Genomic DNA, 27,404 nt, shown 5'->3' on the forward strand with positions numbered 1-27,404 from the left:
TGGTCAAATACACAAGCACATATTATTCAACAAGTTGTAAGATTTGACGAGAAAGAAGAATATTAGTTTGATAAACCAAAGAAGAATATTAGTTTGATAAACCAAAGAAGAATATTAAATTGAGAATTCCGTTTAGCAGGGGTTGATTGTTTACTAGTTTGGTTTATGCATTATGTGTTTAAATATAAATATGTGGTTTTGATAAATATAGAATAAATGTGGTTTTGATTAAAAAAATGCTTTAAAATGATATGAAATAATGTTTAATTGGTGAAAACATATTGTTGTGATTTGTCTAGATAAATATTAAATAAAATACTTTTGAAATATTTAAATTTAAATTGAAAACTTAATTTTGATTTTAAATTTAATCACCGGTTTTGACAAAATGAGATAGATTTTTGAAAAAAAAAATCTGACTTAACTCAAAAATTGTTTTGAATATAATTCGTAATTGGATAGAGAACAAATCATGATTTGACAGGTTGGTCGGACTCAGTTTTAAAACACTAATTAAAATTAAATGTAAATAGTATTTAATATAAAATTAATATATATATAATTTATAAAATGTTTGAGAACAATTATTAATTGATAAAAATATTAACTTTTGATTAGTTTCAATAATTTTAATATTTGACATCTTGTGAAAATAATAAAGTGTGTTAAATTTTTAAATCTACATATATATATATATAAGAATATAAAATAAGTGATTAAAATTATTAAAATTTTAAACTAAAAATGATTGGTATAGAGTTATTTATTAAAAGGTGATGTAGCATGTTTCTTATTAATTATAAATTTAAAAACAGTAATACTTGGTGTGAGAATTGAAAACAGATGAATAACGAAGTTTCTTCATGCCTTTAAAGTGATTTTCCTTTAATGAAAATGGTTAAAGTATTTATTCTTTCAAGGTAAATTTAAAATTTAGTATCTAATTCATGGTAAAATTGAAAATCTCTCCTTTTAAGAGATGGTATCAAAATTTAAAATTATTTTAAAACATTTATAAATGATTTAAAAAGATAATTTTAGTTTTTCATCACAAATTTAAAGTATTTGTTAAAATGATTATTCCTTAAAAATAAATTTGAAAAATGGTATCAAATTCTTAGAAAATTAAAATTCTCTCATTTTATTTAATTTTTTTGTCAACAATTTTTTTATTTAATCTTAACATTCATATCTTTTCATATTTCATTATTTCTTTAGCATATAACATATCTATTATAACGAAATGATGAACTAGACAACTGACTATAGCATATATAAAAAACAACTGATTATAGCTAATATTTTTACAAATCTAACGACTGATGTAAGTGTTTATATTTTGCGATTTATTTTGGTTAATTGAACAGTTTAGAGACCAGAAATATGATTCTTTCACTTTTGATTAAGACTCACCAGTGACCTACTTTTCCGACCAACCTCATTGTATGGCTCGGCTCTCCGTAAGCCTTCCGTGCATCAATTAATATTTTTATAAATAGAACCATCCGTCGAAAGATATTTCACGTCACTAAATTTTCAAAAAAAAAAAAGAACAAATTGATTTTAAGACATCCAATTCTCGTGTTTCTCTTTTTATATGGAGAGTGACACATGAGTGATAAGACTCGATCGAGCTTGTACGACAAAGATTAGAACGACAAGAAAATATAATTTACCTTCAGAACAATAAAGAACCAACAAAAAAAATCATCAGAACAACTGTAAAATCAAATAAACAAGAAAACTGAGATAAGGACATTAGAAGAAGTACGTAGGAGACAAACTTCGTGCAATTTGTCCTTTGTTTTTTATTCTCATATCATAAAATCATGTTCAAGTTGGTACCTTCTTGAAGTTAGAATATTTTTCCCTATGGATTTATTTTACAAATTCTGAGTTAATTTTTAACCCAGGAGAAATTATAAATAATATCTTTCAGCTGTGACTGTTTTGAAATCACTAGTATACAAGTACTTCCCTGCGTCTAAGCTAAAAATGAAATAATAAAATAAATGATAGAATTACAGTGTATATTCTAGCAAAACTTTTTGCTACATGTAGTTTGTTAACTAATATTTTATGGTTATGTATGCTAATTTATTTATTTTTACTAGAAGATGAATTTTCAAAAAAAAAAAATCTGAAAGAATAGTAAAAATAATATAAAATACTTTGTATTTCCTATGTAACATACGTCAGTGTCAGGGTTGTGTGTGATCATAACTTTTCATATCAAATAAGTTAATGCGGTAAAAATAGTATATAAAATAATAATTAAGTTGTTTGCAAAAGTTATCTACTATGATCAATAGTTATTTTATTTTTTTAGGAAAACTGGAAGACATAACCATAACAAAACAAAGATTAAATACATATCTATTAATATGATATAATGTATAGTTTTGTAACAAATATAATAAATGCACAGAAAAGTCAAATGCACCATCGCAAATTCCCGAAGCCGTCCACCTACCACTGCTACTCCTAACCGAACAAGAAACAGGTTGTAATCATTGGTGCTCCTTTACATGTAGCCTGTAAACCTGCACAGAAAAGTCAAATGCACCACCGCAAATTGCTAAGTGAACCAATGCGAACATGGGATGTACACATTGACCAAGAGCGACACCATAGCGACCAACGGCTGCAACTGGGATCTTCCACAACTCTTGAGATCTTCGAGAACCGAAAGATAAATTTACGCTAAAAGAAAACTATCTCCGGTGTCAGAGACCTATTAGACAAAAAATCGGAGGCCAACTCTGAAATGAAAATCACCAATAAGCTGTGCAGAGAATTCCAAAAGTGTAAAAGCACCGTGACTACATGTTATAACTACTCACCATAACTACGCAAGCCGGACCTGAACCATGTACTATATACTGCTGCATACAGTGCTCAAGACTCGCCACTGTAATAGAAGAACTTACCAGAGTACACCTTGACAAATAGGCGAAGAGAACTCCTCTCAACGACACCGCTGAGAAAGAGAAGCATCCCTTAGCAACCTTCAGAACATCCGCCAACTAGCAGAGAAGGAGCCAAGCCTATCCTCCTCCGCACGAACAATGATAACCATAGGTTACTGTGAGGAGAAAACAGTTCAACTTTCTTAACCCAAAAAATGACCACCACCACGACCGTCGCTGCCCCACCTTTGAAAAGCCAGAGCAAGACAAGTCACCACCGAGTTTGAAACACCTCTCGCCACATCCAAAAATGAAAACCTGACTAAGATTCGCGTGTATATCGGAAAGGAGACAGACGAACGAAATGATAGCAAAAAGGAAGACGAGGATGAAAAGAAGAGAGGATCTCTCGTACCGGTATGCGCGCACATATACTGCTGACGCCAAAAAAACTGAAATGCCTTTATTTGTCGCGAAAAAGTGAGGCTGGAGAAAGATATATGTAGAAGTTAACAAGATTCTTTCCTCTATGGACATTTTATTTAGAATATATCTTACTCCTTCAGTTCCAAAAAAATCCATATTTTAGATAAAAAAATTGTTTCAAAAAATATTCCCTCCGTTTTTTTAATATAAGTCGTTTTAGAATTGTGCACTTAGATTAAAAAAATCATTAATTTTTATATTTTCTAAACAAAAACATCATCAATTATTTACCTAACCACAAATCAACCAATAATAAAATAGAAGGTATATTATCATTGGTCATATTACATTAAGTGTTAATAAATTTTACATATAAAACCAAAAACGTCATATAATTTGGAACATTCTATAAAACGACTTATATTAAAAAACGGAGGGAGTATATGTTTTACATTTTCAATGCATAAAGTAATTAAAAATTGTAAACTTCGAAAACATAATTGTGTTTATTAAAAATTTATTGGTTAAAAATTGTGGGGAATAATTGATAACGGAAAATTATGCATTGGTAACTAAAATATGATATGTTTTTCTAATAAGTCTGAAAAACCTAAAACATACTCCCTCTGAATTTAAATATAAGATGTTTAAGGTTTTACACACATATTAAGAAACAATAAATACATTATTTTAATTGTTACTTTTTGATTATATCAATAAAATTTCACCATTCATAATTTTACTTTTCAATTTATGTTTAAATTTTAAAAATAAATGCATTAATTATATCTCAAAACATCATACATTTGTATACAAGATAAAAATATAGAACATCTTACATTCGTATCCGGAGGGAATATATCTTTCTGAAACGGAATGAGTAATATATAAATGATTTTTCTAATGGACTTACTTCAAGGTTTTCTATTGTCTTGGCGAAAATGACTTGCAAATATTTTCATCCACTAAAATCATAAATGATTAAATGCAATCGTCCTTCATAAATTCAATCACCCATGCCAACTTTTCTTTTACAACCGAACTAGGAGCCACTACAGCGTGAATGAGCCACAGGGCACAGAGTTTGTAGAAGGTGAAATCCCTTATATATTAATTGAGGAACATTTGAAAAGATGTAACCTCAATTTTGTATTAATTAAAAGAGGCCCCAATGCATAGGTGGCACTCAATTAGGTAGTCAATTACATTCAATTGAAAAATAAGTAGGTCCACATTCGATTTTTATATGTTGTTAGATACATAAGTTGGTCAAACTATATGATATAATGATATGATATGATATTTTCTTTCCTTAAATAAAACCTACGGAATTACCATAAATGACTAATATATATATGACAATTAATGAGTTTAATAATAAAGATTTGATAACAATGTATATCTCCTCCATCATTTTTTGTTTAATTTTATATTATTAAAATAAATTAAACAATCAAATTAGCTATAAAATAAAATTTAGATTTTTTCGTATATGTTATATTTTAATTTTATATTATTGAAAGATATTAAAAAATCACATTAAATATATAATAAAAACATTTATATTTTTTCTTATATGTTATATTTGAATTTTTCAAAATGTCTATATATTATTAGAAATTTGAATATTCCCACTCTGAAAATTTTGTGATCAATAGATTATTTTTTTGTTATAATAAGTTACAAATGATCATAAAATATAACGCATATGAATTTTTATTTAATAAATATTCAAACTAAATAATATATATATATAAACACTAATGATTTAAAGCAACAAGATTGGCTGATCAATTTAGTCGTCCAGTTGAAATCTTTCAAAAGTATGTGAAAGACTAAAGTCAAAGTAAATATTGATTTAGAATAGTAGTTATATTTTACTAACCAAATACCGAAAAAAACCGAACCGAACCGAAACTAACCCGATATCCGGGTTGAACACCCGTAATCCAAATGAAGCCAAACTATTGTTTCATTCTCCAAAATATAATAAAAATAATAACTTAATCCCGCGCAAGGCGCGGATCTTATCCTAGTTCCTTGATTAAAAGTTAAAACCATGAATCGAAAATGACCCATTTAATGGACAGACCTCAAATAAGGCTCACATCAATACAACACTGTTACAACACTTGTTGTTTTTTTTCTTTCTCAGACACAAAAGTTGTGGAATGTTTACTTGTGTTTATTTTTTAATATAAAACCGTTAGCAAAACAATTTGGGAAAATTTCATAGAATATTTTAAAATGACATTTTTTTTTACCACTAGATCACATAAGGAAAGAAATGACCAAAAAAAATTTCATTAAAAAAGTAAAAATCATTTTGAAACCATTTAAGGCTATAAGTGTTTTTCTAACTTTTTAACGAAACATTTTGATCATTTTGAATTTTGATCTTGTGTACTATATTTATGATAAAACTATTTATGACTATTTTTAGGAATTTCTCCAAAAGAAAATAAAACTAATAAAGTAGATTATCACTACGCTTATAAAATAACTTCACCTTTGTTATTGATAAGAAAAAATATATTAAAAATTCAAACTAGTACAAAATATTTCTTCTAACCCTTCAAGTTTTTCATATAAAGAAAAAAAAAATCCTACCCAAGCAAAAAGAATGAAAGAATAAAATCAATTTTTTTTTTTTTTGTTCCTCGCTATCTTAATAAATAAAAACCCATTTATCCTTTTCTCTAAAAAGTCTCTAAACCCTATAAACTTTCTTTTATCTCAAAACGAAGAACTTCCTCCAATTCCCCAAGCCGAGATTGTGTAAAGCGGCTGTTCCAACCACCGTAACGTGACTCCTCCGCCGTCACCGTCTTCAGCGCTCCTCTCCACATTAAAGAATCCCTCATCACCATCTCCATACATCCTAAGCAGCATCTTGCTCTGCAAAACCTCTCTCTCTGAGACTCCGAGACTCCTGAACCCTAACTGCTCCATCATCCTCCTCCACTGCCCAAAACCCACATGCCTCCCTTGCCGATGACTTCCTTCGCACGCTACAATGTTCCTGATCTCTCTCCCGAACAAAACCTCCTCGATCTTGACTCTCATCAAGCTATCCGCACGGAGATGCGTGTGCATCACGTCAAAAACCGCCGAGTAGTACTTGAGCGAGTTACAGACACGCGTCTCGAGCTGCGCCGAGTCGTGTTCCGCTTCCTGTTCGGCTATAACGACCGCGACTGGGTTCGTGCTTCTGACCAAACCCACGAAGTTCCTAAACGCGGCTCCTCCTGTCCCGTCGTCGTAAAGCGTCTTGTGCATCTGCATGAGGCAGTTCACAGCGACGGCTTCGCCTTCCTTGACGTGAAGCATCCACAGCCTAACGTCCTCGAGTCTATCAACGACGGGATGAAACTCGAACGGGAGATTCATCGCCTCTGCGAACCCGTGAAGACGGTCTCCCGTCTCGTTGAGCTCGAGTTTTGATTCTCCGACGCCCGTGATGCGCACGTGTCGCGGTGGGTTTGACCTTGAAGCTAGGCTTTGGAAGAAGCTGGGCCATTGTAAGCCTTGCTTGATGTCGAAGTCGATGATGTGAACTCTCTCTCTCCCTTCGAACGCTCTGAGTAGCATCTCGTTGGCTGTGTAGTGAATGAACTTTGGGATCGGTGTCGCTTGGTTCAAGAACCTCCATGCGTCGTCGTCCTCGAGGGTTCTTTCGAACTCGCGAGGCGGTGCGATGTGGAAGATGTGAGGCCACATACGTGAAACTCTTAGAGCCAAAGCTTCTGTGTAGTAAGATATGAGTCGAGTCATTGGTGTTGTTCCTCTAGGAGAAGCAAGTTCACCTGTTCTTGCAATGAGATGGTTAATGGCTGCTATGTTTCTTGTTCTGATTGCTTCTAAGCATCCAGTGAGCAGATTCACAAGCTCGAAATCTCTCTGCGAGTCGTTCATGTGATTGTTGTTGATGGTCCTTTCCTCCGTGTTGCCTCCTCCGTGTGAATATTGATTCCGTGAACCATTTGTGGGTTCTGGTACTCTGTGTCGACTGTCTGATGATGCGCTTGTTGATGATCCTGAAGCTTCTTTAACTGCTGCAGGACGGCTACTACTGTCAATGTCCTTATCGCCTAAACCAGCTAACTCGGTGGTTATCACCGAGTTAGCCCAGTTTGGATTATTACTCTGTAAAGGCTGAGAGATCACTTCGCTTGGCGCAAACCAAACCTTTTCTTCATAGTCATCACCTGAACATGTCAAGGAAAAGGGTAATGCTTGAGATGAGTTCTGCGTGGTGAGATGTTCAAACCAGAAACCCCTGTTGTGATCATCATCTCCGCCTCTTTGCCTCTTCACTCTGCTCAGACAAGACTTGTCTTCCTTGTTCTCCTCCGCAAATCTCTTCAAACTCTTCTTCTTCTTCTTCACTATGTTGTTGTCGTTGTTCCATGAAAACCCTTCTGTGTTTCCTCTTGTTGTTGCCAAAGGTGGAAGCTTTATGCTTTGCTTAAGGGAACATCCACCGCTCTTGCGCTCAATCGGTTCCTTGCGGGAGAAGCTACTGCTGCAGGGTAAGTCCAGTCTCTGTGTGTTCATGGGAAAATGTACTGAAACTGTTGCTGCTACTGCTTCACTCCTTAGTCTTCGGGTCGGTGACAACAATGATGAACTTGAACAACCTGCCAACATCCTCTACAATATTCTAACCCACCCAAATGTCTAAGTGTGTGTGTGTGTGTTTGCACAAACAACAATTGATGAAAAAAATGGAATCCGATGGGAAATGAAATATAACCAATAGTCCTAAATGAAGATGAATAATGAATTTTTGTGAAATCAAATGAAAGAATGTTTTTTTTGTGACTTAATATGCAGTGTTGAGAGAAAGAAATAGAAAAAAAAAATGAAATGAATCCCCACCCCTAAATGTATATTGAATTAAAAGAATGAAAGAATATAACTAATCTAATAAACTTTTCTCAAATCAATCTACCATTAAAAACAATCATCGGATTCCTTTCACAAACAAAATCTAAAAATGTAGATGATAATGACGACCAACGAATTCACATCATCATGCACAGAGGATGCTCTTGAGGAAGAAGAAAATCTCCTCAGTTGATGAGCAGACTCGAAAGTTGTTGTAAACCCGGTTCTCCATTCCGGTTTGCCAAAATCCCCAGATCAGAAATTCACTCAGAGACCACTGCAACTGCTCGAAGTTATATCTCAAAGATCGTTCCTTTGTTTCTCCCTCTGTTTCTCTCTCTCTCTCTCACTCACTCACTTTTGTTTCTCTCTCTCTCTAACACTCTACAGAATGTACTATACAGGGTTGTTCTACAAATACCATACTTCACCGACTTTTTTAGTTTGTTTTCTTCCTTGGGTCTTCGAAAATTGAAGTTGTCACTTTTCCTTTTCAAAGTAGATTGTTTTTTTTTCAGTGTTGGGAAGAGTGAGTGTTATACGAGGCACTCTTGATGTTTATGCGCCGTTGGATCTACATAATCGAACGGTGTAAATTTCGTTGAAGGTTTAGTGACCGTTTTGTCAATTGTCGGAGAAATATGACCGTTGGGGGGAGGTTGGAGAGTGTTGGGTGTGTACGGACATATCAATGAAGTGGTCTCATTGGGAAAGCCAAAAACAAAACGACTTTTACATACACAACAAAAAAAAAGCATTACTATTCATAGTTTACTCTTTTTGTCAACAAGGCATTATTAATTTAATTTGATAGGATAAAACATATTAAAAAAACAATTTGATAGACATAAAAAAAGTTAGACATGTCATCAAATGTTGCTCAAAAAAGAAAGAAAGAAGAAGACATGTCATCAAATATATGTCTTCACTTATGTCTTAAGAAAATAGATATATTTATTATTCTTTCTTTTACCGTAACATTTATAAAATAAAGAACTGACCCTGAGATTTAAGGATTTCTAAACATTTTAGTGTAATTCCCAACAACTTTTTACAATTTACAAAAAAAAAAAATCTGTACATTAATTTTTTAAAAAACTGGAAAATATAGACCTACGCTCATAGCAGATCTTGTAAAAACTCTTGATCCTAAAATATGCAATTTTCAGTTTTCAATTTTGGTGTCTTAAACAAAGTACGTAGAAAACTAAAAAATGAATTTAAAAAGTAACAAAGTAAATGATCATCGTGAGTGTTTGTATTTAATTGGTGTTGAATTACTTCAACAAGAAAGAAGAATTACTCGCCATTGATGAACCAGTAAGAGTTATCCTTATTCAAACTTGGAAAGAGAGGGTATAATTTATCTTCAGGCAAATCTACAAAAATACTTTTAAACAATTTTTATCAATAAAATATCACATAAGGAAGAAAATGATTAATTATAATATGTTTCATTAAAGAATAAAAGACTAAACTATTCTTAATAAATAATACATTTTGTAAAAATAAATATTTTAAAATTAAAATTTTAAATTATATACTCTAAAATCTAAATTCTAAACCCTAAACCCCTTTCTCCTCCCAAAATCTAGAGTAAGTAACCCATTAAATTTATATTTTTTGCTCTTTAATGAAATCTATTAAAAATTGTTGTGTGCTATTAAATGGTATTTCTCTTTATCTTCTTGTATAAATTAAGGATAGTTATTCGTCGCTCTGTGTGCTGGTTTTATGTGGCTTATAGCATGGTGTGCTCGAAGAGATGTTCAAGAGGTAACTCTTAGCTCGATAAGTTAGATTCCAAGTCATATCATATAAGTTTAGACGTTCTGATGTTAGTATGCCTGTGCCCCTTAATATAGGACATATGGTTTCATTCTCAGTATCGAATATCTGTCACCGAACATCGGAGCCTTTTGCTAAGTATAAAGTCACATGGAATAAGAAATCTCTGCTTTTCTATTACCACTAATTGATATTCTTCTCTCTTTCACTTCTTTGCTGAAGTTTTCGACTTCTTCAGAAGTTTCTTCCTAATAGTTTTCCACGTAAATATTCTGTTTATGTTACTGCCCTTGCTTCCTGGCTTTCTTTCATCTACTTAATTAGCGATCTCTTCAATTATTAAATCTTACCCTTCTGTAAGTACCTTAATTCTCAGTGAACTAATTATTATTTTTTCTTCTGAAGAATTGTATTCATCAATGTTAACTTGCCTAGGTTGGAGATTCAGCTTTATATTTTAGCTTATGGGCACTGTTCATCAATGAATTGGCAGGTAAAAGCAGTTCTCTTCTGCAATGTTTTAGCCTTTGCATATAATCAAACTCTACTTTTGTTTTGACGTAGATATGAAGTTCTCGTTCTTCTTCTTCTTCTGTGTATATCTTGGGGTTTCTCTCCACAGTCCTGTGATGCACAATCTCTGGATATGGCGTGTAACTATCGTAAGCTCAAATTCATAACCAAATTCATCACAACATTAGCAACCAAATGTTCCAGTGATCTCAAGTTGAGAACAGCTTTTGAATTCAAAACCTTACTATTTTTATTCTTCATTTCAGGGCACCGGTAATGCCAATTTCCACTTCGGAAACGCGATTGGCTATGCATGCTTTCAGGTAAAATATTGGCCTGAATGAATTTAGAGATTCAGTACTATAATAGTGACTGGGAGTTTACATTCATGGAGATCACTATTTGATATGATCCATTGGGATGATATTATCAGTTCTTGATTAAAGGATGTTTGGGTTCTACGATTTTACAGATCGTTCTCGTGGTTGACAGCGTAGGCGCAATGCTGAACCATGACCGGGCGCTGAAGAAATGTAACTCGAACCATCAAAAAGTCAAGAACTAAGCTGTTTACAGGTCAAGCACCACACGTAAAGAAAATAGTTTAGTCTTAAGCTTGTAGGTGCGATTAAAGCAAACGCTTAACGATGGCCACACATGTGTTTGTGATTTATACGAATCACATCTTCAGACTTCCGTGCCTTGCGATTAACGTAATGACTGATTTGCACTTCGTAACGAGACAACAATTTGAGTAGTGTTTGTCTAACTGTCTTAGTCTTCATCGTTCATTTTATACTATAAACTAAATCTAGTTTCTTATCGTAGTTGTAAAATAATACTTACTACATATACCTGACATATCCACTTGTGTTTCAAAAGAAAGTTGTAAATTTAAAAGGCCAAAGCCTATAGGGATATGCATGGGCATTCGAGTTGGGTCCGGGTCCTTAACATTCAAATTCAATTAGGTACTTGGAAAGTTTTGGTTCAGTTTCAAGTAGGGTTTGGACCGGTTAATTAAGGTAAACAATTTTATACATGTAAAGAACCTCTATATTCGGATACAAATAGTCTCGCGCGGTTCAGTCTTTGGGTCTTGTCACTTGTGGATACTTTATGGGTTGATTCCTTTGTAATTTTCAGGTATGTTTTATAAATTTCGAGTATAGCAAGATCCATTTTATTGTATACATGAATTTACACCTGAAAAATTCACTTTTTACAATAAATATTAGACTAGGATTATTAAAATTCGAGTCCATTGTTAGCCGATCAGATCTAGGGTTCGGTTCGGTTTAGATCCAAAACCCCCCAATCTTCCATAATAAGATCCCATGAAATAAAATGACATTATCCATATACCTGACCCGAACCAATTTTTTTGGATCAGTTCGGGTAAAATGTCCATGCCTATATAGGGACATGGAGTATATACCACCAAATATGAATATTTGTAAATTATGAGTTACCTTCCTATCCCAACAGTTCTGAACGTTTAAGATGTTGTTCGTTTGGATATCTGAACATAGTCTCTAGACGTAATAATATGTAAACATGTTATTTGTATAGAACATTTGCATACTGTATCTGGATAAGACCTGTCTCAAAAGTAAAATAGGCCCTAAGCTAAAGAAAAATGGGACTTATTTAACAAAATATAAATTTTTAAAAATTTAACTCCAATCTAGGCTAGAATTTTAAAAAAAAAAAACTCGGTGCAAATGCACCCCATGCATATGCATACAGCCTGGCTTGATAAGCTATCTGATAAACACGGGACTTTAATGTGAATGAGTCAATATTAACTATTCCCTCTATTTTAAAATGATCCATGTTTTAAAAATTCCTTCAAAATATACATTTTTTGCATTTTCATTGCATTTTATTATGTAATAATGGTAAATTAGAAATTTAGAGTAAATTAATTGTGTTTATTGAATTTTGATTGGTAAAATTTGTAGGAAATAATTAATCACTAAAATCATGCATTTATATCAACATTTAATATGTTTAAAACTCCAAAACACACATCATTTTTAAATACATGGAGTATTAAAATTAATAGTATACCATTTTATCAATTTAGTGATCTTTTAATAGAAATAAAAATAAATATTATAGTCAAAGAAACAAAATTAAACTTATTACTGTAGGTAGTTATTTATATTATAAATTAAATACTATAGTTAGTCAATTTATTTTTTGGTGCATTATTTAGTGTTTACTATTTGGTTCTTTTCGTGTGTTATTTAATTTTTCCTAACTAATTAATTCTTGCAGTTAGAGTATTGAATCCTAAGATAACATATTTACATATTAAAACAAATGGGAATTTTCGAGGCATAAATTCTGCAATTGTGGTTTCAAATAGGTTTTCTTTTAATTTGGATATACTATTTTGGCGTCAATCTTTGAGGAATAGTTTTACGTAGTTATGGTTTATTTACATCGAATTAACTAAAACATTAATAAATAAAAAAGATATGAATCCAAATAAAAAAAAGGATCTATATAATTTCATATATGTTAAGAAATCAAATTTAGTTTTAGAAGCAAATCATCAAAAATCTTTTGAATCATTGTGAGGAATTAAAAAAATATATAAAAGATGGCGTTAATAGGATAAAAATCTGGGCAAATCTCCAAAATAGCACATTTCTAAGTTTATATCACAAAAATAGCAATCAAAAACTAAAATGATCAAAATAGCATTTTATCTTTTGAAAAATTTAAATTTTTTTATTTTTCAAATTTTGAAATCTTATCCCCAAAACCTCACTTCTCAACTCTAAACCCTAAAACCTAAACTCTAAACCCTAAACCCTAAATTCTAAACCCTAAACTCCACCCCTTGAGTGCTATTTTTGTGACTTTTGACCTTGAGTGCTAGTTTGGGAACAAAAACTTGATTTAGTGCTATTTTGGTCTTTTTCTCTAAAAATCTTCTTGACATATTTTTCTCCCTTTATATTGGTTACCTAATTAAAAAAAAAATTAGGTCTGGACGATTAATCGGACCAACACCCTTCCTCATGCTATAAAAGATAGAACTAAGGTTCTTACAACAGTCGCCACTATACTCGTCCAAGGTTCTTCTTTCTCGTCGTGTTTTTTTTTTGGGTCTAAATGTTAAGATTTATACCAGCTTTTTTAGTTTTTTACATGTTGTGAACCACAACTTATTACACAAAAGAAAAGGAGCAGAGAACACAAGAGCAGCAGCAACAGAAAGAGAGAAATGTAGCAGCACTAACTATAAGGGGAGATAAAGCAGAAATAGAGCTCAAGAAGAGAAGGAGAGCGAGCAGTGGATAGCGAGCAGACGCTGCGGTCGTAGGCACAGATAGGAGCCTATCATGCATTGCTCGATCGACCACCCTGAAAGTAGCTTCCTGAGATGTCGAGACGCCTTTGAAGATACGAGCATTCCGCTCACGCCAAAGGGAGTAGATGACGACCTGGTTGAGGAGCTTCAAAACCGCTACTGCGCGAGGAGCATAAGGGCCCTGAAGGTTGTGACACAAGCTAACAACTGCAGCTAGAGATGTCGGTGGAGACGCCAAATACCTGCCACAAAAACGACTCCAAGTAGCAACCGCAAAAGAACAATCGAAGAATAAATGACTAATAGACTCATCAGCGAGAGAGCAAAGGACACAACCTGGCGGAACTTGTAGTCCCCAAGAGATTAGACGATCTCGGGTTGGTAATCTACCAAGGAAAGCAGTCCAAGAGATAAAGGAATACCGAGGAACTTCCTCCTTAAACCAAACCACCTTGTGCCAATCAACGGGGGGGTTAGGGACCCGGATTCTCTCCCAAGTAACCCTCGATGAGAAAGATGGACCAAAACCACCAGAACCCTGCCTCCACAAATACACATCATCGCTGCTAGCTGCAGATGGAACCGACATAGTAGATAGAATAATCTGAAGGGTCAGAGCATTTTCGGAGCGCGCCGGAGGCAGGTTCCAGTGACCGTTACAAACAACTTGAGAGACTGTGGCTGAGAGAGGAATCCTAAGAGACCTCGGCCCGGATGAACCTAGTAGGAGGATTAAAGGACCTAACTCAGTCCAATAGTCGTACCAGAACAACGCTTTGGACCCATTACCAACGTTGCATCGGAGAAACAGCGACAGGTCTTGCTTCAGCTGTAACATGCTCCTAACTGTACTCGAAAATCGTGGCGCGTCGTTCACTAACCAGATACTTCTTCCCCCGAACCTGTTGTTGATGAGCCAAGGGACCCAAAGCGAACCAGAGCCATAAAAGAAGAGCCATAACCTCTTCAGCCTGAATACCATCTCGAAGTCCTCGAGCTTTCGAAGACCAACCCCCCTTCAGATTTCGGCTTACAGACATTGATCCAAGAAACTCTAGCTCCTGCTGCCGACGTTGTACTGTTTTTCCACAAGAAACCCGAACAGAGAGAGTCCACCTTCGCGTAGAACCACTTAGGGAGAACAAATACTGAACTCCAAAAGTTAACCATGGAGTAAATGACAGATGATATCATTGTCACTTTACCCGCAAACGATAGGAATTTAACAGTCCAAGAGTGAAGTTTCGTAGTGATACGATCAATAAAAGGCTGAAGAGTAGCCGCAGAGATCTTGTTAGGGCTAAGAGGCAAGCCAAGGTACCGTGTAGGAAACTCACCACGACGATAGCCAGATAGAGCACACAAAGCCGTGGCTTGATTGACTGTATATCCCCTATGAAATATTTCTGATTTGGCCTCATTTGTGTCTAACCCGGACCAGTCTTTAAACAAATTCATAATGGCTTTAATACCAGCAGTCGAATCACTTGAGCCATCAGAGAAAACTAGAAGATCATCTGCAAAAAGCAGATGGGTGAGCTTAGGAGAAGAGCACATAGGGTGTAACAGAAACTGTCCATCTGATTCAGCTTTATCCAGCAACTTTGAGAGCACTTCCATAAGCATGATGAAGAGGTAAGGGGAAATAGAGTCTCCTTGTCTTAATCTTTTCCTTCCTTCAAAGAAACCAGCAAGCTCACCATTTATAGCCACTGAAAATCTAGGAGAAGATATGCACTCAGTGATCCAAGTGATAAACATCGGTGAAAATTGTTGAGCCTCCAAGACCTTGATCACAAAGTCCCAACAAACCGTATCAAAGGCCTTTCGAATGTCGATCTTCAGCATTGCACTCTTGTGGCAAGAGGACTTGTTGTAAGGTATGTTTTCAAGGTATGTTTTCCTTTTCTCATTTTCTTTTCTTGTGATATCGATGTGTGGTTGTGACAATGGTTTCGCAATTTTGTTTTCCAATTATACGGAGTCTACCGCTCTGTTACGTGTCAATAGATCTCTCTTCGTGCGTCTGATTAGATTCCTCATGATTATATTTATAGCTATATCTTTTGTGTGTCAATTAAACGTTGGGTGATTGTTATTCAATTAAACCCTAGCAATTTGATGTTATTGAGAAATAATGCTTGTTTTCATGATTATTGACATGCATGCATGCCTTTGTTGTTTTTCAAGAGATTTTATATACCCCTATGTTTTGTGTCAATGTATCTCCCCTCGTTTGTCTGATTAAATTCGAAATATTTATATTACAGATCTAAGGGCTGGCTTAACAGTTATACAGACCCTGAATCGAATTTTTTTACCTTCTAATATTTATATTTATTTAATGTTTAAAATATTTTTAAAATATAATCAATAATACCGTGTATATTTTCTGATGAAATAAAACTACATACATAAAAAGTATTTTTGGGTCATTTTCAATTTAATTTATTATATATTTTAATTTTTTGTATACAAATATAGATTTATAGGAAAAATTGAGACCCTTAACTATTTAATATAAAGGGACACTGGGCTGGATCCGGGGTAGTCGCACTGTTTGTTCTCCTACTAATCCGGCTTGTGACTCAAATAAACGGTCTGTGATTGTTGTTTTCATGAGTTTTATGACGTCTTGCGTATGTAGTTTCCAACACTATATTTATGTTTTCTGAATTTAACTTAGGAGTTTTTGATATCTCTTGGAATCTTTATGCTTTCCGAAATTGATATGAAATTTTCTGATTTTGTTGAATTTCATTTCCATTCATATTTAAGTTTACTTTTACTTTTTCAACCCAATTAACAAAAACAATCTTTGAATCAAACAAGCGTTTTTGCATGGTAGAATGTTGTGGGAACATTTAAAAAAAAAGTTTCATTAATCAACCCTAGAAAGGGCAAATCGGGGGACTACAATTCCGGTAAACGCTGGTACTAGGCTACTCCGATCTGACTACAGTTATAGAGCAAAAGCAGTTTGAAACAGAAAAACGAGTGTAGGTAAAGACGACGCGCAAGCATAGCTCTCACCCCGATGAACACCTGGGAGCACCAAACAGGCGTAGCGACTTCAGTGAGACCGGATTTAGAGAAATACAATCATAATTTCAATAACTTTTACTTTGATATAAAAGAAGACAATGCACGAGATACAAAATGGTCTTCATTGGTTGAGGTGATCGGAGGAGAATACTGGCGGATAGTTGAGCACCCAACAGATGAAGTCAATGTAATTATTTATTAACCAATTAAAGTAGTCTTATGTTGGTTTTGTGATTTAATTACGAGTTGCAAGTATATTATGGAGCTTATTTAGAGAACCGAGTTCTTGGAATCGTGTTTTCCAAATGAGTTGAAATGCTAACTGAAAACACTGGTATAGATCAATACATAGCTTATGGTTGGAGCTTGAATAAATTAACTCATCTCTATGGTTATATACTCTCCTTTTAGCATAGTGATATGTCGGGTGTTCCCAACATAGAGGCATGGTACGAGAACACCCGAGATATGATGCTCAAAGGACAGTATAGAACCAGAGAGACGAGATAAATTATCCAAGTTCTAACCAGACACTATGTACTGATCTATACCAGTGTTTTCGGTTAACATTTTAACTCCTTTGGCAAACCAACTTCCAAGAACTGGTTTCTCCAGATCAGCTTCTTAATATACATGCAAAATTGTAATCAAATGACAAACCTACTGACACAAAACAACAATAAGGCTAGTATTTAATTAATAAGTACCTTGACTTCATCCGTTGGTTACTTAACTAACCCACAGTATTCCTTTCAGTCTCTTCAACTGATGGAGACCATATTGTATCTCCAGCATTATCTTCTTTTCTTTCAAAAGTATGAGTTCTTGAATTATCGAGCATATTTCATAAAAACAGAGTTAGGTAATCTCTTGAATGAACCCATTTTTGAGTTTCTTTTTAGTGTACGTTTCATTCCCTTAGGTTTCTCATGAAGCTTTATACAATGGTTGAGAACCGTCAATAGTAAGCCATTGGATGGGAAAAGGCGGACGTTGACATCTTAATGAGAAAATTTTGAAACTGTTTCAGCCTGGAGGAGTTGACGACTAATGGACTACTCATGTATGTGGAGAATGGTGGGTGGCTTGCTGCGATCCCATTATGTGGAACACACTCGACCTATCACACATTAACCCTAAATTCATCCGGAAATACTTTCCCCATATATTGATGTGATGTGCTTCTCTGACGAGGAACTAGCCCGGATCTTGAAACTCTCTCTAATTCTTAGAAAGGAAATATAAAACAGCATAATTTTCCATATAAAAGTTAGTTATATATAATGTTTAAAATTATTATCTATACTATTAAAATAAGATCATTCTGAAAAATATATTTAAATAAGATTGTTGTAGCTTCACTATTTTTTGTCTTACCTTATATTTCTCAACAATAAAATGTTTGACATACATGTTAAATTCTGTGGTTTTGTCAATCCTATTATACATCAGGAAACAAAAACATTATACCATATAATTTATCTTATATTTTTCTAACAATACCTTAGTCAATACTCTTTTTTATTATACAGAATAATCTATACTATTAAAAGAGGATCATTCTGAAAAATCTAATTAAATAAGGTTGTTGCACACTTTATTAGGCTTAACTATTTTTCGTCTTACCTTATATTTTTCTGACAATAAAAGGTATGACATACATGCTAAATTTTTTGGTTTAGTTAATCCTATTATATCTGAAAACAAAAACATTATACCATATAATTTACTTTATATTTTCTGACAATACTTTAATCAATATTATTTTTTATTATACAGAATAATTTTCTTATGAAAACATTATACCAAAACTATATCATTCGTTTGAGCCACCTTATTTTTAAAGGCAACTAAATTAAAAAAAAAACAAAAATTGAATATTCTTATATTTTCACCTTATTTTTAAAAACGAAGATATATCATATATTATACAAAATATTTCAAACAAAAAAATAATGTACTGTAGATATGCTATTTAAATCCACTAAATTTATTAACTTTAATAGATTTTGAAACTCATTTAAAGCCAAATATTAAAGATAAATAACTGATTACTCTATCTGTTCAGGTTTTAATTTTGAATAGAGGATATGAAAGATATAGTGGTTATAAGGATCTAAGAGCTAATGTATGCATTATTGCTTTCAGATCTTGAGAAAGAAAAAAAAATATTTATGAAGATTGATGATTATATGACAAAACATTTGACAACAAGATCCAAACAAGAGATTCTAAGCATGAATGTAACCAAACTAAAATACTTTTATTTTATGTGTTCACAGATATGTGTTTATTTTATTAGATACTGGAATATACATGACGAATTTAGTAATATACATGTATGTTATATAAGGCAAGAGAGGTCAAAGGCAAAAAGAACAAACAAATTATCTGCTACAAGAAGAACACATATAAGAATTTTTAGAGGATAATGATGATGATGATGATGATGATGATGATGATGATGATGATGATTAACAGGTCCATTTCGAAGTGGGGAAACAGCTGAGGCGATGACACCATTTGCAATGTTTGTTACCATTCTCTCCTTTGAAAAGCATCACTGATCCAACAGTTAAACAAACCACAAGTAGAAGGACTGCAACTATGAACAGAACGTACTGGTAGATGCTATACTTGCGTTTGGTAAGGGAAGTGTTGGTGCGGGAACTTTCCCAACCGTGCTGTGGCCGGACAAGGAGGATAAAACCGAGGCAGAACCCGGTTATAAACCCTCCTATATGCGCGAAATTGTCAACCCGAGGAAGCAAGCCTAGTCCTAAGTTGATCGCTATGATGAATAGGAGTGTGAACAAAGCAGCCGCCTGCAAAAAAAAAAAAAGTAAACCGATAAAAACCAAAGCTAAAGTACATTTCCGGTCTTAACCGGTTTAGAGGATAATAAGTACCTTGTTAGCATAGATAGTCCAATTGGTGAGAAGTTCAGACAACATAGCTCCAAGAAGTCCAAAGAGAGCACCAGAAGCACCAACAGAGATACTTTCTTGAAGGAAAAGAGAGGAGAGTATGCTTCCACCGAGACCAGAGATTAAGTAGATAAGCCCGACTCTTACTGCACGTTAATCAAAGATTAAAATGTCTCAACTTGGAGGAGAGTGCGTTAAGACAAAATAACTTACTGAAGCCAAACTGCTGCTCAAGGCGGATACCGATGAAGATCAAACTCAACATATTGGTAAGAAGATGAAGGATACCAGCGTGTAGCCACACACAAGTGACGAGTCTCCATCCTTGATGCTCATGTACTACTTTCCTCCACTCCAACGCTCCCATTCTCTCCAATCTGAAACAAGAATCCGTAGTAAAACCGAATCATTCACACAGGTAAACCAAAACTCAAATCCATCAGACAATGATTGATCTCTCAGCTTCCAAGAGGTCAAATAAAGATTGAGACTTTCGAGGTACCCACTTGATTTTTTGAAATCAGGAGGTAAAACTTACGTAGAGGAAGAAGGGCCAAAGAGGGGATTCTCTCTAAGGGGCTGAAAAGAGAATCTTCCGAGGAATCTAGCGACACAAGCTTTGTTTGGTCCGATGATCTTCTTGGGACAGTCGTTGACGAACATAACGGCGATAAAGACGGCGAGATTCGCCACGACGATCAGTGGAACGAGCCACGAAGTCCAATGAGTATCGCTGGAGCTTTCGTCATAGGAATAGTTGGTGTTGTTCTGCTTCCCTTCTCCTCTCTCCGAATCTCTGTTCGCCATTTCTCTGTTTCTTTCTCTCTCTCTCAGCTCAAAACCTCCAGATCTATCTTCGAGATTGACTGATCAGATAACGAAACGGGGAGAAAGTAACTTCGAAGAAAGAGAGGAGGATGAATTAGACTATTAGAGGAACAAGAGATTGAGACAGAGCATCTGTAATAGGAGAGAAGAATTAAGGCAAAAGTTGTGACCTTTTTTTTGTTGTAACAAATTTAAGTAAAAAAAGTAAAAGAAAAACGTTTATTTTGTTTGTGTGCGTCTGTGTACTTGGGTTTCAGCTTCAACAAATTGATGATTTACTATGGAAAATAAAAAAAAAAATTTAGAAGTGAAATTATATAAGTTTTGAATGGTGACGTGTGAGACAACTGTAAGACAAATGCGGTAAAATTGTAATAATAGTAACAAAAATATATAAATACATATATGTATGTAAAAAAAATTATTATTATTTACGGTGGTTCAGTGCGGAGGTGCGGTTTGTCGCCATTTAAAGCCATAGTTGTTATTAGTCTAAGTCGATATTTGGGGAATAAAGAAAATAATAGAGCTTTTGGTGGTGTGTCAACTGTCAATGGCGAGTTTGGTGGTGCTGCCAGCTCCTCTCCAAGGTTTTGCCGTCAGTACAAATACAAATAAAAGAAGATAAACTTGTGAAAGAAAGAGATGTTAAAATATTATTACTAAAATAACGTTACTTTGGTTTATATATGTGTTCTTTGTGTTTTGAATATATTTTGATGAGTTTGATCCAAAATATATATTTTTTTTTTGATGAGAAAAGACTCTTGTTTTTGTCAACTAGAAAAGACATATAGCAAGGGTTCTATTATCTTTTTGTGTTGCTAAATGCTAATGATACAGGCTACATTATTTTTTTTATCTGGCAAATGGCAACTATCTTTTCTCTTCAAATATAAAATTGTATTTTCTTTTATGGTATATTATTTTAATCAATTTTGTGGTATATAACGATACACGCTAAATATTAAAAGATGGTGTTTTTGGTTTCTATGAAACCACTACGACCTTTATTATGGATCACTACCAGAAATAAATTGGTAAGGTCCACGCGGTTTCAGGTCAATTAGAAAGGGATGGTTATAAGTTATAATTATCTAAATCGTGTAATAGAGATTCCAGTTGGAAACACTCTACCTAACCAAGAAATAGTGAAAAATAAATCTAAGGCATTAATATTGTAAAACTAAAAAAATGATATTGTAAAATGTTTTCACAAGTTTATACTGATTATATGACATTAGGTAAACATTATAGGGCCATTATGGAGTACCACAAAAATAGTGACCATCTTGATTTTTAAAAAGTGACAATCTAACCTTTTTTAAAGAGTGGCCATCCTGATTTAAATAAAGAAAGAGTGACATTATCAAACATAAACTACAAGTCACTAAACTTATCATGTAAACTAGTTGATATACAAAGTGCGGACAAATATATATATATATATATATATATATATATATAATTTTAATTCTGATGTTCATCTTTATCAAACGAAATATTAAGTTCATTTTTATTAAACAAAATATTAAATTAGATGTAATTTTAAATTAATATTATAAATATAAAACTTCAATATTCATATTGGTAATCAATATATTAAATTCTGTTCTTTTGTTTCATAGTTTAATTTTATTTATGAGACGTGAATTTTTGATCAAAATTTTTTTCCATTGTAATAATCAAATTAGAAAAAATTAGAAAATTTTAGATTTGCGATTAAACACTTATTGCATTTGGACCGAAAAGAAATCTAGTGGCATTTAAAGGATTATAAACAATTACAACTCATAAACGTCAACAAAATAACAATAGCCTCGGATGTTCAATCCGACAAAACCAAACCATTTAAAACCGAACCAAACCAAAATAGAAAAAATAGTTTAGATTTGATAGTACCGAATAAACCAAATAGATGTTATATTTAAGAAACCGCAATATATAGATATAGTACAGTATATTAACCGATCTAACCGAATAAATTGAAGAAACCGATTAAATTAAATATATTAGTATACTTATGTATATTTTATAATAATTTCTATTTGGATCAATATTTTCAATAAGAATCAGAGAAACATACTATAATATTTGTCATTAAATTGTAAATTAAATATAAGATAAATGTTTTTAATATCTATTTTTAATTAAATGTTCTAAATATCATGATAATTATATATTAAAATATATTTTATAAAATAATAGTATATATATCGGTAGAATAAGTTAATATTTATTAATTATCTTAAATATTATGATATATATACATAAAATTTTAAATAATAATATTAATTAAACTAATGATTTATCTTAAAATCATGAAAAATATAACAAATAAGCAAATTCGCTAAAATCATTTAGAAGATGACAAATAAGAAAATTCAATTCTCAGATAATAGGGGATGATTGGTTGTGTTATAGATACTCTAAAGAGCTAAAATTTAGATTAAAATCATACATGTCAACCAATTATGTTTTCCTTTATTTTAAAAAGTTACAGCAAAAATATCTCTGAAAAACTAAGAAAGACCGTAGAAAATTTTATTTCTAGAGCAAAAAAATAATTACAAAAAATAAATCTACAGTTACTATTCTAAAACCAAAAAATAAAAGCTACAACACTTACCAATGACTCCATAGTATATATATACATAACACACGAATTTATTTTTCATACATAAATTATAATTTGTATAGTAAATTATACTAAAATAAGTTAGTAGTTGGTTCGTGTTTCACACAGGACTAATTTTCATTAGATATTTTTTTTTATTGTTTGTTTTGACTTTGAAAGGTTTGCTCATATGTTATATGTGAATCATTATTTCTGTGATTGATCTTTTTTATTTAATCTCATTCTTGTTGCGGTTAACTAATTTTCATAACCAAAGCCCTGCACCATAACAAAAGAAGAAAATGTGGAAACAACAAACGAAGATGAAAAAAAACAAACAGGGAAACACTGTTAATAAATTATTTTTATCTAACTTTTAAATTACACTTGAAAGGTCAAAATTAAAAATATATAAAATACAAGTTAATCCCATAATTTTATTGTCGATTGTTGGGTTCAAAGCTGGCTGATCCTAATTTCTTTCTTAAAACAATACTGAAATCGTAAACAAGAAAGTTTCTCAATATCCTCTTACTTTTCCTTGGTTTAGTCGAGTCAAGTAAGCACCCAAAGAATCTGCAACATGTATGCTTAATATCCGCTGCCATGATGGACCTGTAACCCACCATTTTACATCGTGGCCAAATCAGCGTACTCATTATAAACTCAAGAAATTGAAGTTTCATAGGTTACTCGTAGAGATTTAGTTCGTGTACATGTGTTATACATAAAACATTATGTAATAATGTGTGACATATGTAATTATGTAGAATACTTTTGTATGTTTGGTTGATGAAATAAGCATTAACAAATATTGTTAGATCACGAACTGAAAATTTTGGTTATGCTAAAATATATGAAATAATATATATGATAATATATATATATATATTAGTTTTTACCTAAGTTTAGAGTTAGAGATTTTAACGATATAATTTCCATAGGAAACACAAAAGATTTCGAAGTTTCATATCTGACTCAGACTCACTTAAGAGATTTGATCAACAGATGTTGAGTCAAACAATGTGGATAAAATAGGTTCAATCGGTGTTCAGTTGTGTAAGACATGTGTAATCGGATTAACCAATCTATAAAAGATCGGTTGAAATATATTTTCAATAAAGAAATATTAGTTCTAGAAATTAGTTTGTGTGCCGGTTTATTTTTGCTGAATCTCGATTTTACACTTTTAAATGTTTCACGTGGGTAAACAAGTTTATCTTCATTATTACACGTAATCAGATCCAGATCCGGTCCTCGGTACAAGCACATGAATCATGTGGCTAGTGGCCAGTCTATTTCTATACCATTTTAAAGAAAGCAGGTATTATTATAAAAATGAAATATAGTAATTAGTACAACGACAAAAAGAACAATCTAATGTCGCTATCGATTTGCTTCTAATGTAAAAAGCCCGCTCTCATCAGATCTTGTCCGAACAACCATCTCTGATCTCACACAGAATCATAAACACATGTCCTCCAATCTTCTTCCTCTATCTCCAATGGCAACGGAAACCGTAACCGGCACTACCGTGCCAAACCATGACGAGACCGAGTTATAACAGAGTTCCAAAAGAATCAGAAACGGTACCAAGACCTGATCTCCACGTTGCCTCACGTGAAAGGCTGGAGGCCGAAAGCTCCCTTGATTGGGTACGGTGGTCATTGGTGGATACAGCCTTTCCTTGAAGGTTCCCTTTACGCGCAAGAGTTCTTCCAAGCGCGACCCAATGACTTCCTCATCTGTAGCTACCCAAAGACCGGTTCCACCTGGCTCAAATCTCTAACATTCACAATAGCCCATCGATCTCGTTTCAACGATCTCGCTTCAACGATCCCACAAACCCTCTCCTCAAACGTAACCCTCACGAGCTTATTCCTTTCATTGAGATCGAGTTCCCTTTGTTCCCTCACGTTGATGTTCTCCAAGACAAAGGGAACACTCTCTTTGCAACTCATATGCCACACGATTTCTTACCCGATTCGGTTGTAAAATCGGGTTGCAAGATGGTTTACATCTGGAGAGACCCAAAGGACACTTTCGTCTCCTTTTGGAACTTCATGCAAAAGCAAAGGTCAACACGTGGCCCGCTCAATAGTCTTGAGGAGTGTTTTGATATGTTCTGCCGAGGTATTTCCGGGGAAGGTCCTTATCTTGATCATGTGTTAGGCTATTGGAAAGCTCACCAAGAGAATCCGGATAAGACTTTGTTCCTCAAGTACGAGAATGTGAGTGCTGATCCTTTGCCTTATGTGAAGAGATTGGCTGAGTTCATGGGTTATAGATTCACAGCTGAGGAAGAGAAGAATGGGGTTGTTGAGAAAGTTGTGAACCTTTGCAGCTTTGAAACGTTGAAGAATCTTGAAGTTAACAAAGGAGATAAGGAGAGAGCAGATATTTCTTCTCCTAATGTAAACCGCGCGTTTTTCAAAAAAGGAAAGACCGGAGATTGGGTGAATTATTTGACTCCGGACATGGCAGCTCGTATGGATGGGTTAATGGAAGAGAAATTCAAGGGTACTGGTTTGCTTGAAAATGGTAACTGAGCTACTAGTTCTTGTTCGGGGAAATGACTGATCCTTGTAAGTTTGCTCTTTTCATCACTTTGATTCTCTATGTACTAAATTACATGTTGGATGAATAAAACGTTACATGTTGTATGAATAAAACTTGTTTTTGTTTCATGTCAGTGTATTGTCAGTAAAAAAAAAAGGAATTGGCTTTGGTTGAAGAATGTATTGACTTTGCATGATAGATCGATAAAGAGAAGGATTGCCTAATTTCAATTTTAAATTATTAAAAATAACCTAAATCAATGACAGGTTAAGAAAATTGATAATTTATCTTATTTTTCATATAATAATATTTTTATTTAGATGATAAAATATTGAGGATTTCTTTCAAAATGATCTAAAATCACGTGATATATAGGATGAATAAAACTTGTTTCATGTCAACGTATTGTCTAGGAAAAAAGGAATTACGACCTTTCTTATGGATCATTACGAGGATAATTGGTAAGGTCCACGCGGTTTCAGGTCGATCAGAAAGGGATATGTCAGGGATATACGTTATAATTATCTAAATCGTGTAATAGTGAAAAATAAATCTACGGAATTTAATAGCTAAACTAATATGTGTGAGAAACTGAGAAAATGAAATTGTAAAATGATTTCCCAAGTTTATACTGATTATTATATAATTTTAGGGAATCAACATTTACATTAAACCATTATGCAGTACCACAAATATAGTGACCTTGATTTTTACAAAAGTGACAATTTAACTTTTTTTAAAGAGTGACCATCTGATTTAAGCAAAGAAAGAGTGACATTATCAATTGTATAACTACAAGTCACTTAACTTATCATGTAAATAAAGAACACATGACTTGTTATTCATTTTCCGTACATAAAATTATAATTTTGTAGTAGATTATTATACTCAAATAAACTAATGGCTGGTCTGTGTTCGCACGGGATTTTATCTTCATAAAGCATATTTTTTTGTTTAACATTTGTTTTGATTTTGAAGGTTTTGGTCATATATTATATGTGAATCACATTTTGTGATTGATCTTTTTTATTCTGTTTCAATATAGTTGCCGTAAACTAAATTTAATAATAATAATATTAAGATTGTGTTATTTATTATGTTATTTTTTAGGTCAATTTAAGTGAATATACATAAATAGAATGGTTATTAGGTAGATGACTGCTTTTTAAAAGTATTTGCAGATTAGTGTGAAATTACAAATGACTCGACAACAAAGTTGGGGGTGGGCTGATTCTTTCATATCTCATATTATTCTGACATAAGTGTGTCAGGCAAGATCATGCTGAGTGATAACCCAATATAAGGGGGAGATAACTTTTTTTTTTTTTGCATTGTTAGAAAAGTTGTGAGGTATTGTTGTTTGCATTTATATTGTTAATAGTATTAACTAGAGTTTGATCTGCGCGCCCGCAGAAATAAATCCAGACTAGTCACGTATTAGCAGTCTATATTTTCGGTCTATGTGTAAAAGATTACGTGTCAGTCCCTTATTTCTGGTGATGCCGAAATATTAATCACCACTAGGTTACCTGTCCACGGTTGAGAAACAACCGTGGTGTAAAGCTGTCTCACTG

The 27,404-nt window shown here is 33.2% G+C and overlaps 3 protein-coding genes, 1 long non-coding RNA gene and 1 pseudogene across 4 annotated transcripts; 2 read left to right on the plus strand and 3 right to left on the minus strand.

The window, feature by feature from the left end:
* Positions 1-5,860: 5,860 nt before the first annotated feature.
* Positions 5,861-8,307, minus strand: LOC106315503 (scarecrow-like protein 28). The gene has a single exon (XM_013753245.1). The coding sequence runs from the start codon at positions 7,983-7,985 to the stop codon at positions 6,072-6,074; it is 1,914 nt and encodes a 637-aa protein (XP_013608699.1). The 5' UTR covers positions 7,986-8,307; the 3' UTR covers positions 5,861-6,071.
* A 5,404-nt stretch (positions 8,308-13,711) lies between these two features.
* Positions 13,712-14,854, minus strand: LOC106314278. Its single transcript, XM_013752179.1, has one exon. It carries the CDS (start codon positions 14,834-14,836, stop codon positions 13,712-13,714), a length of 1,125 nt encoding a protein of 374 aa, XP_013607633.1. The 5' UTR covers positions 14,837-14,854.
* A 4,356-nt stretch (positions 14,855-19,210) lies between these two features.
* On the minus strand, positions 19,211-20,848 carry LOC106315494 (RHOMBOID-like protein 2). Its single transcript, XM_013753237.1, has 4 exons — positions 20,365-20,848; positions 20,040-20,203; positions 19,809-19,972; positions 19,211-19,724 (listed from the first exon to the last, which is right to left on the minus strand). The coding sequence occupies exons 1-4, from the start codon at positions 20,631-20,633 to the stop codon at positions 19,374-19,376; spliced, it is 948 nt and encodes a 315-aa protein (XP_013608691.1). The 5' UTR covers positions 20,634-20,848; the 3' UTR covers positions 19,211-19,373.
* On the plus strand, positions 20,164-20,501 carry LOC106315495. Its single transcript, XR_001264622.1, has 2 exons — positions 20,164-20,244; positions 20,351-20,501. It is a non-coding gene; the product is annotated as an uncharacterized LOC106315495 (long non-coding RNA).
* Positions 20,849-24,664: 3,816 nt separating the features above from the next.
* Positions 24,665-25,915, plus strand: LOC106318760 (annotated as a pseudogene).
* The last annotated feature ends 1,489 nt before the right edge of the window (positions 25,916-27,404 follow it).

The sequence above is a fragment of the Brassica oleracea genome, chromosome C9 (genome assembly GCF_000695525.1).
Source record: "Brassica oleracea var. oleracea cultivar TO1000 chromosome C9, BOL, whole genome shotgun sequence".
NCBI classification, from domain to species: domain Eukaryota; kingdom Viridiplantae; phylum Streptophyta; class Magnoliopsida; order Brassicales; family Brassicaceae; genus Brassica; species Brassica oleracea.

Excerpts from the sequence above, each read along its gene's own strand:
- LOC106315494 (XM_013753237.1), bottom strand. The coding sequence starts at position 20,633 with ATGGCGAACAGAGATTCGGAGAGAGGAGAAGGGAAGCAGAACAACACC. Across the intron at positions 20,204-20,364 it reads TTTGGCCCTTCTTCCTCTAC|ATTGGAGAGAATGGGAGCGT; the intron begins GTAAGTTTTACC and ends TTCTTGTTTCAG. Across the intron at positions 19,725-19,808 it reads GGACTATCTATGCTAACAAG|GCGGCTGCTTTGTTCACACT; the intron begins GTACTTATTATC and ends TTTTTTTTGCAG.
- LOC106314278 (XM_013752179.1), bottom strand. The coding sequence starts at position 14,836 with ATGGTATTCAGGCTGAAGAGGTTATGGCTCTTCTTTTATGGCTCTGGT.
- LOC106315503 (XM_013753245.1), bottom strand. The coding sequence starts at position 7,985 with ATGTTGGCAGGTTGTTCAAGTTCATCATTGTTGTCACCGACCCGAAGA.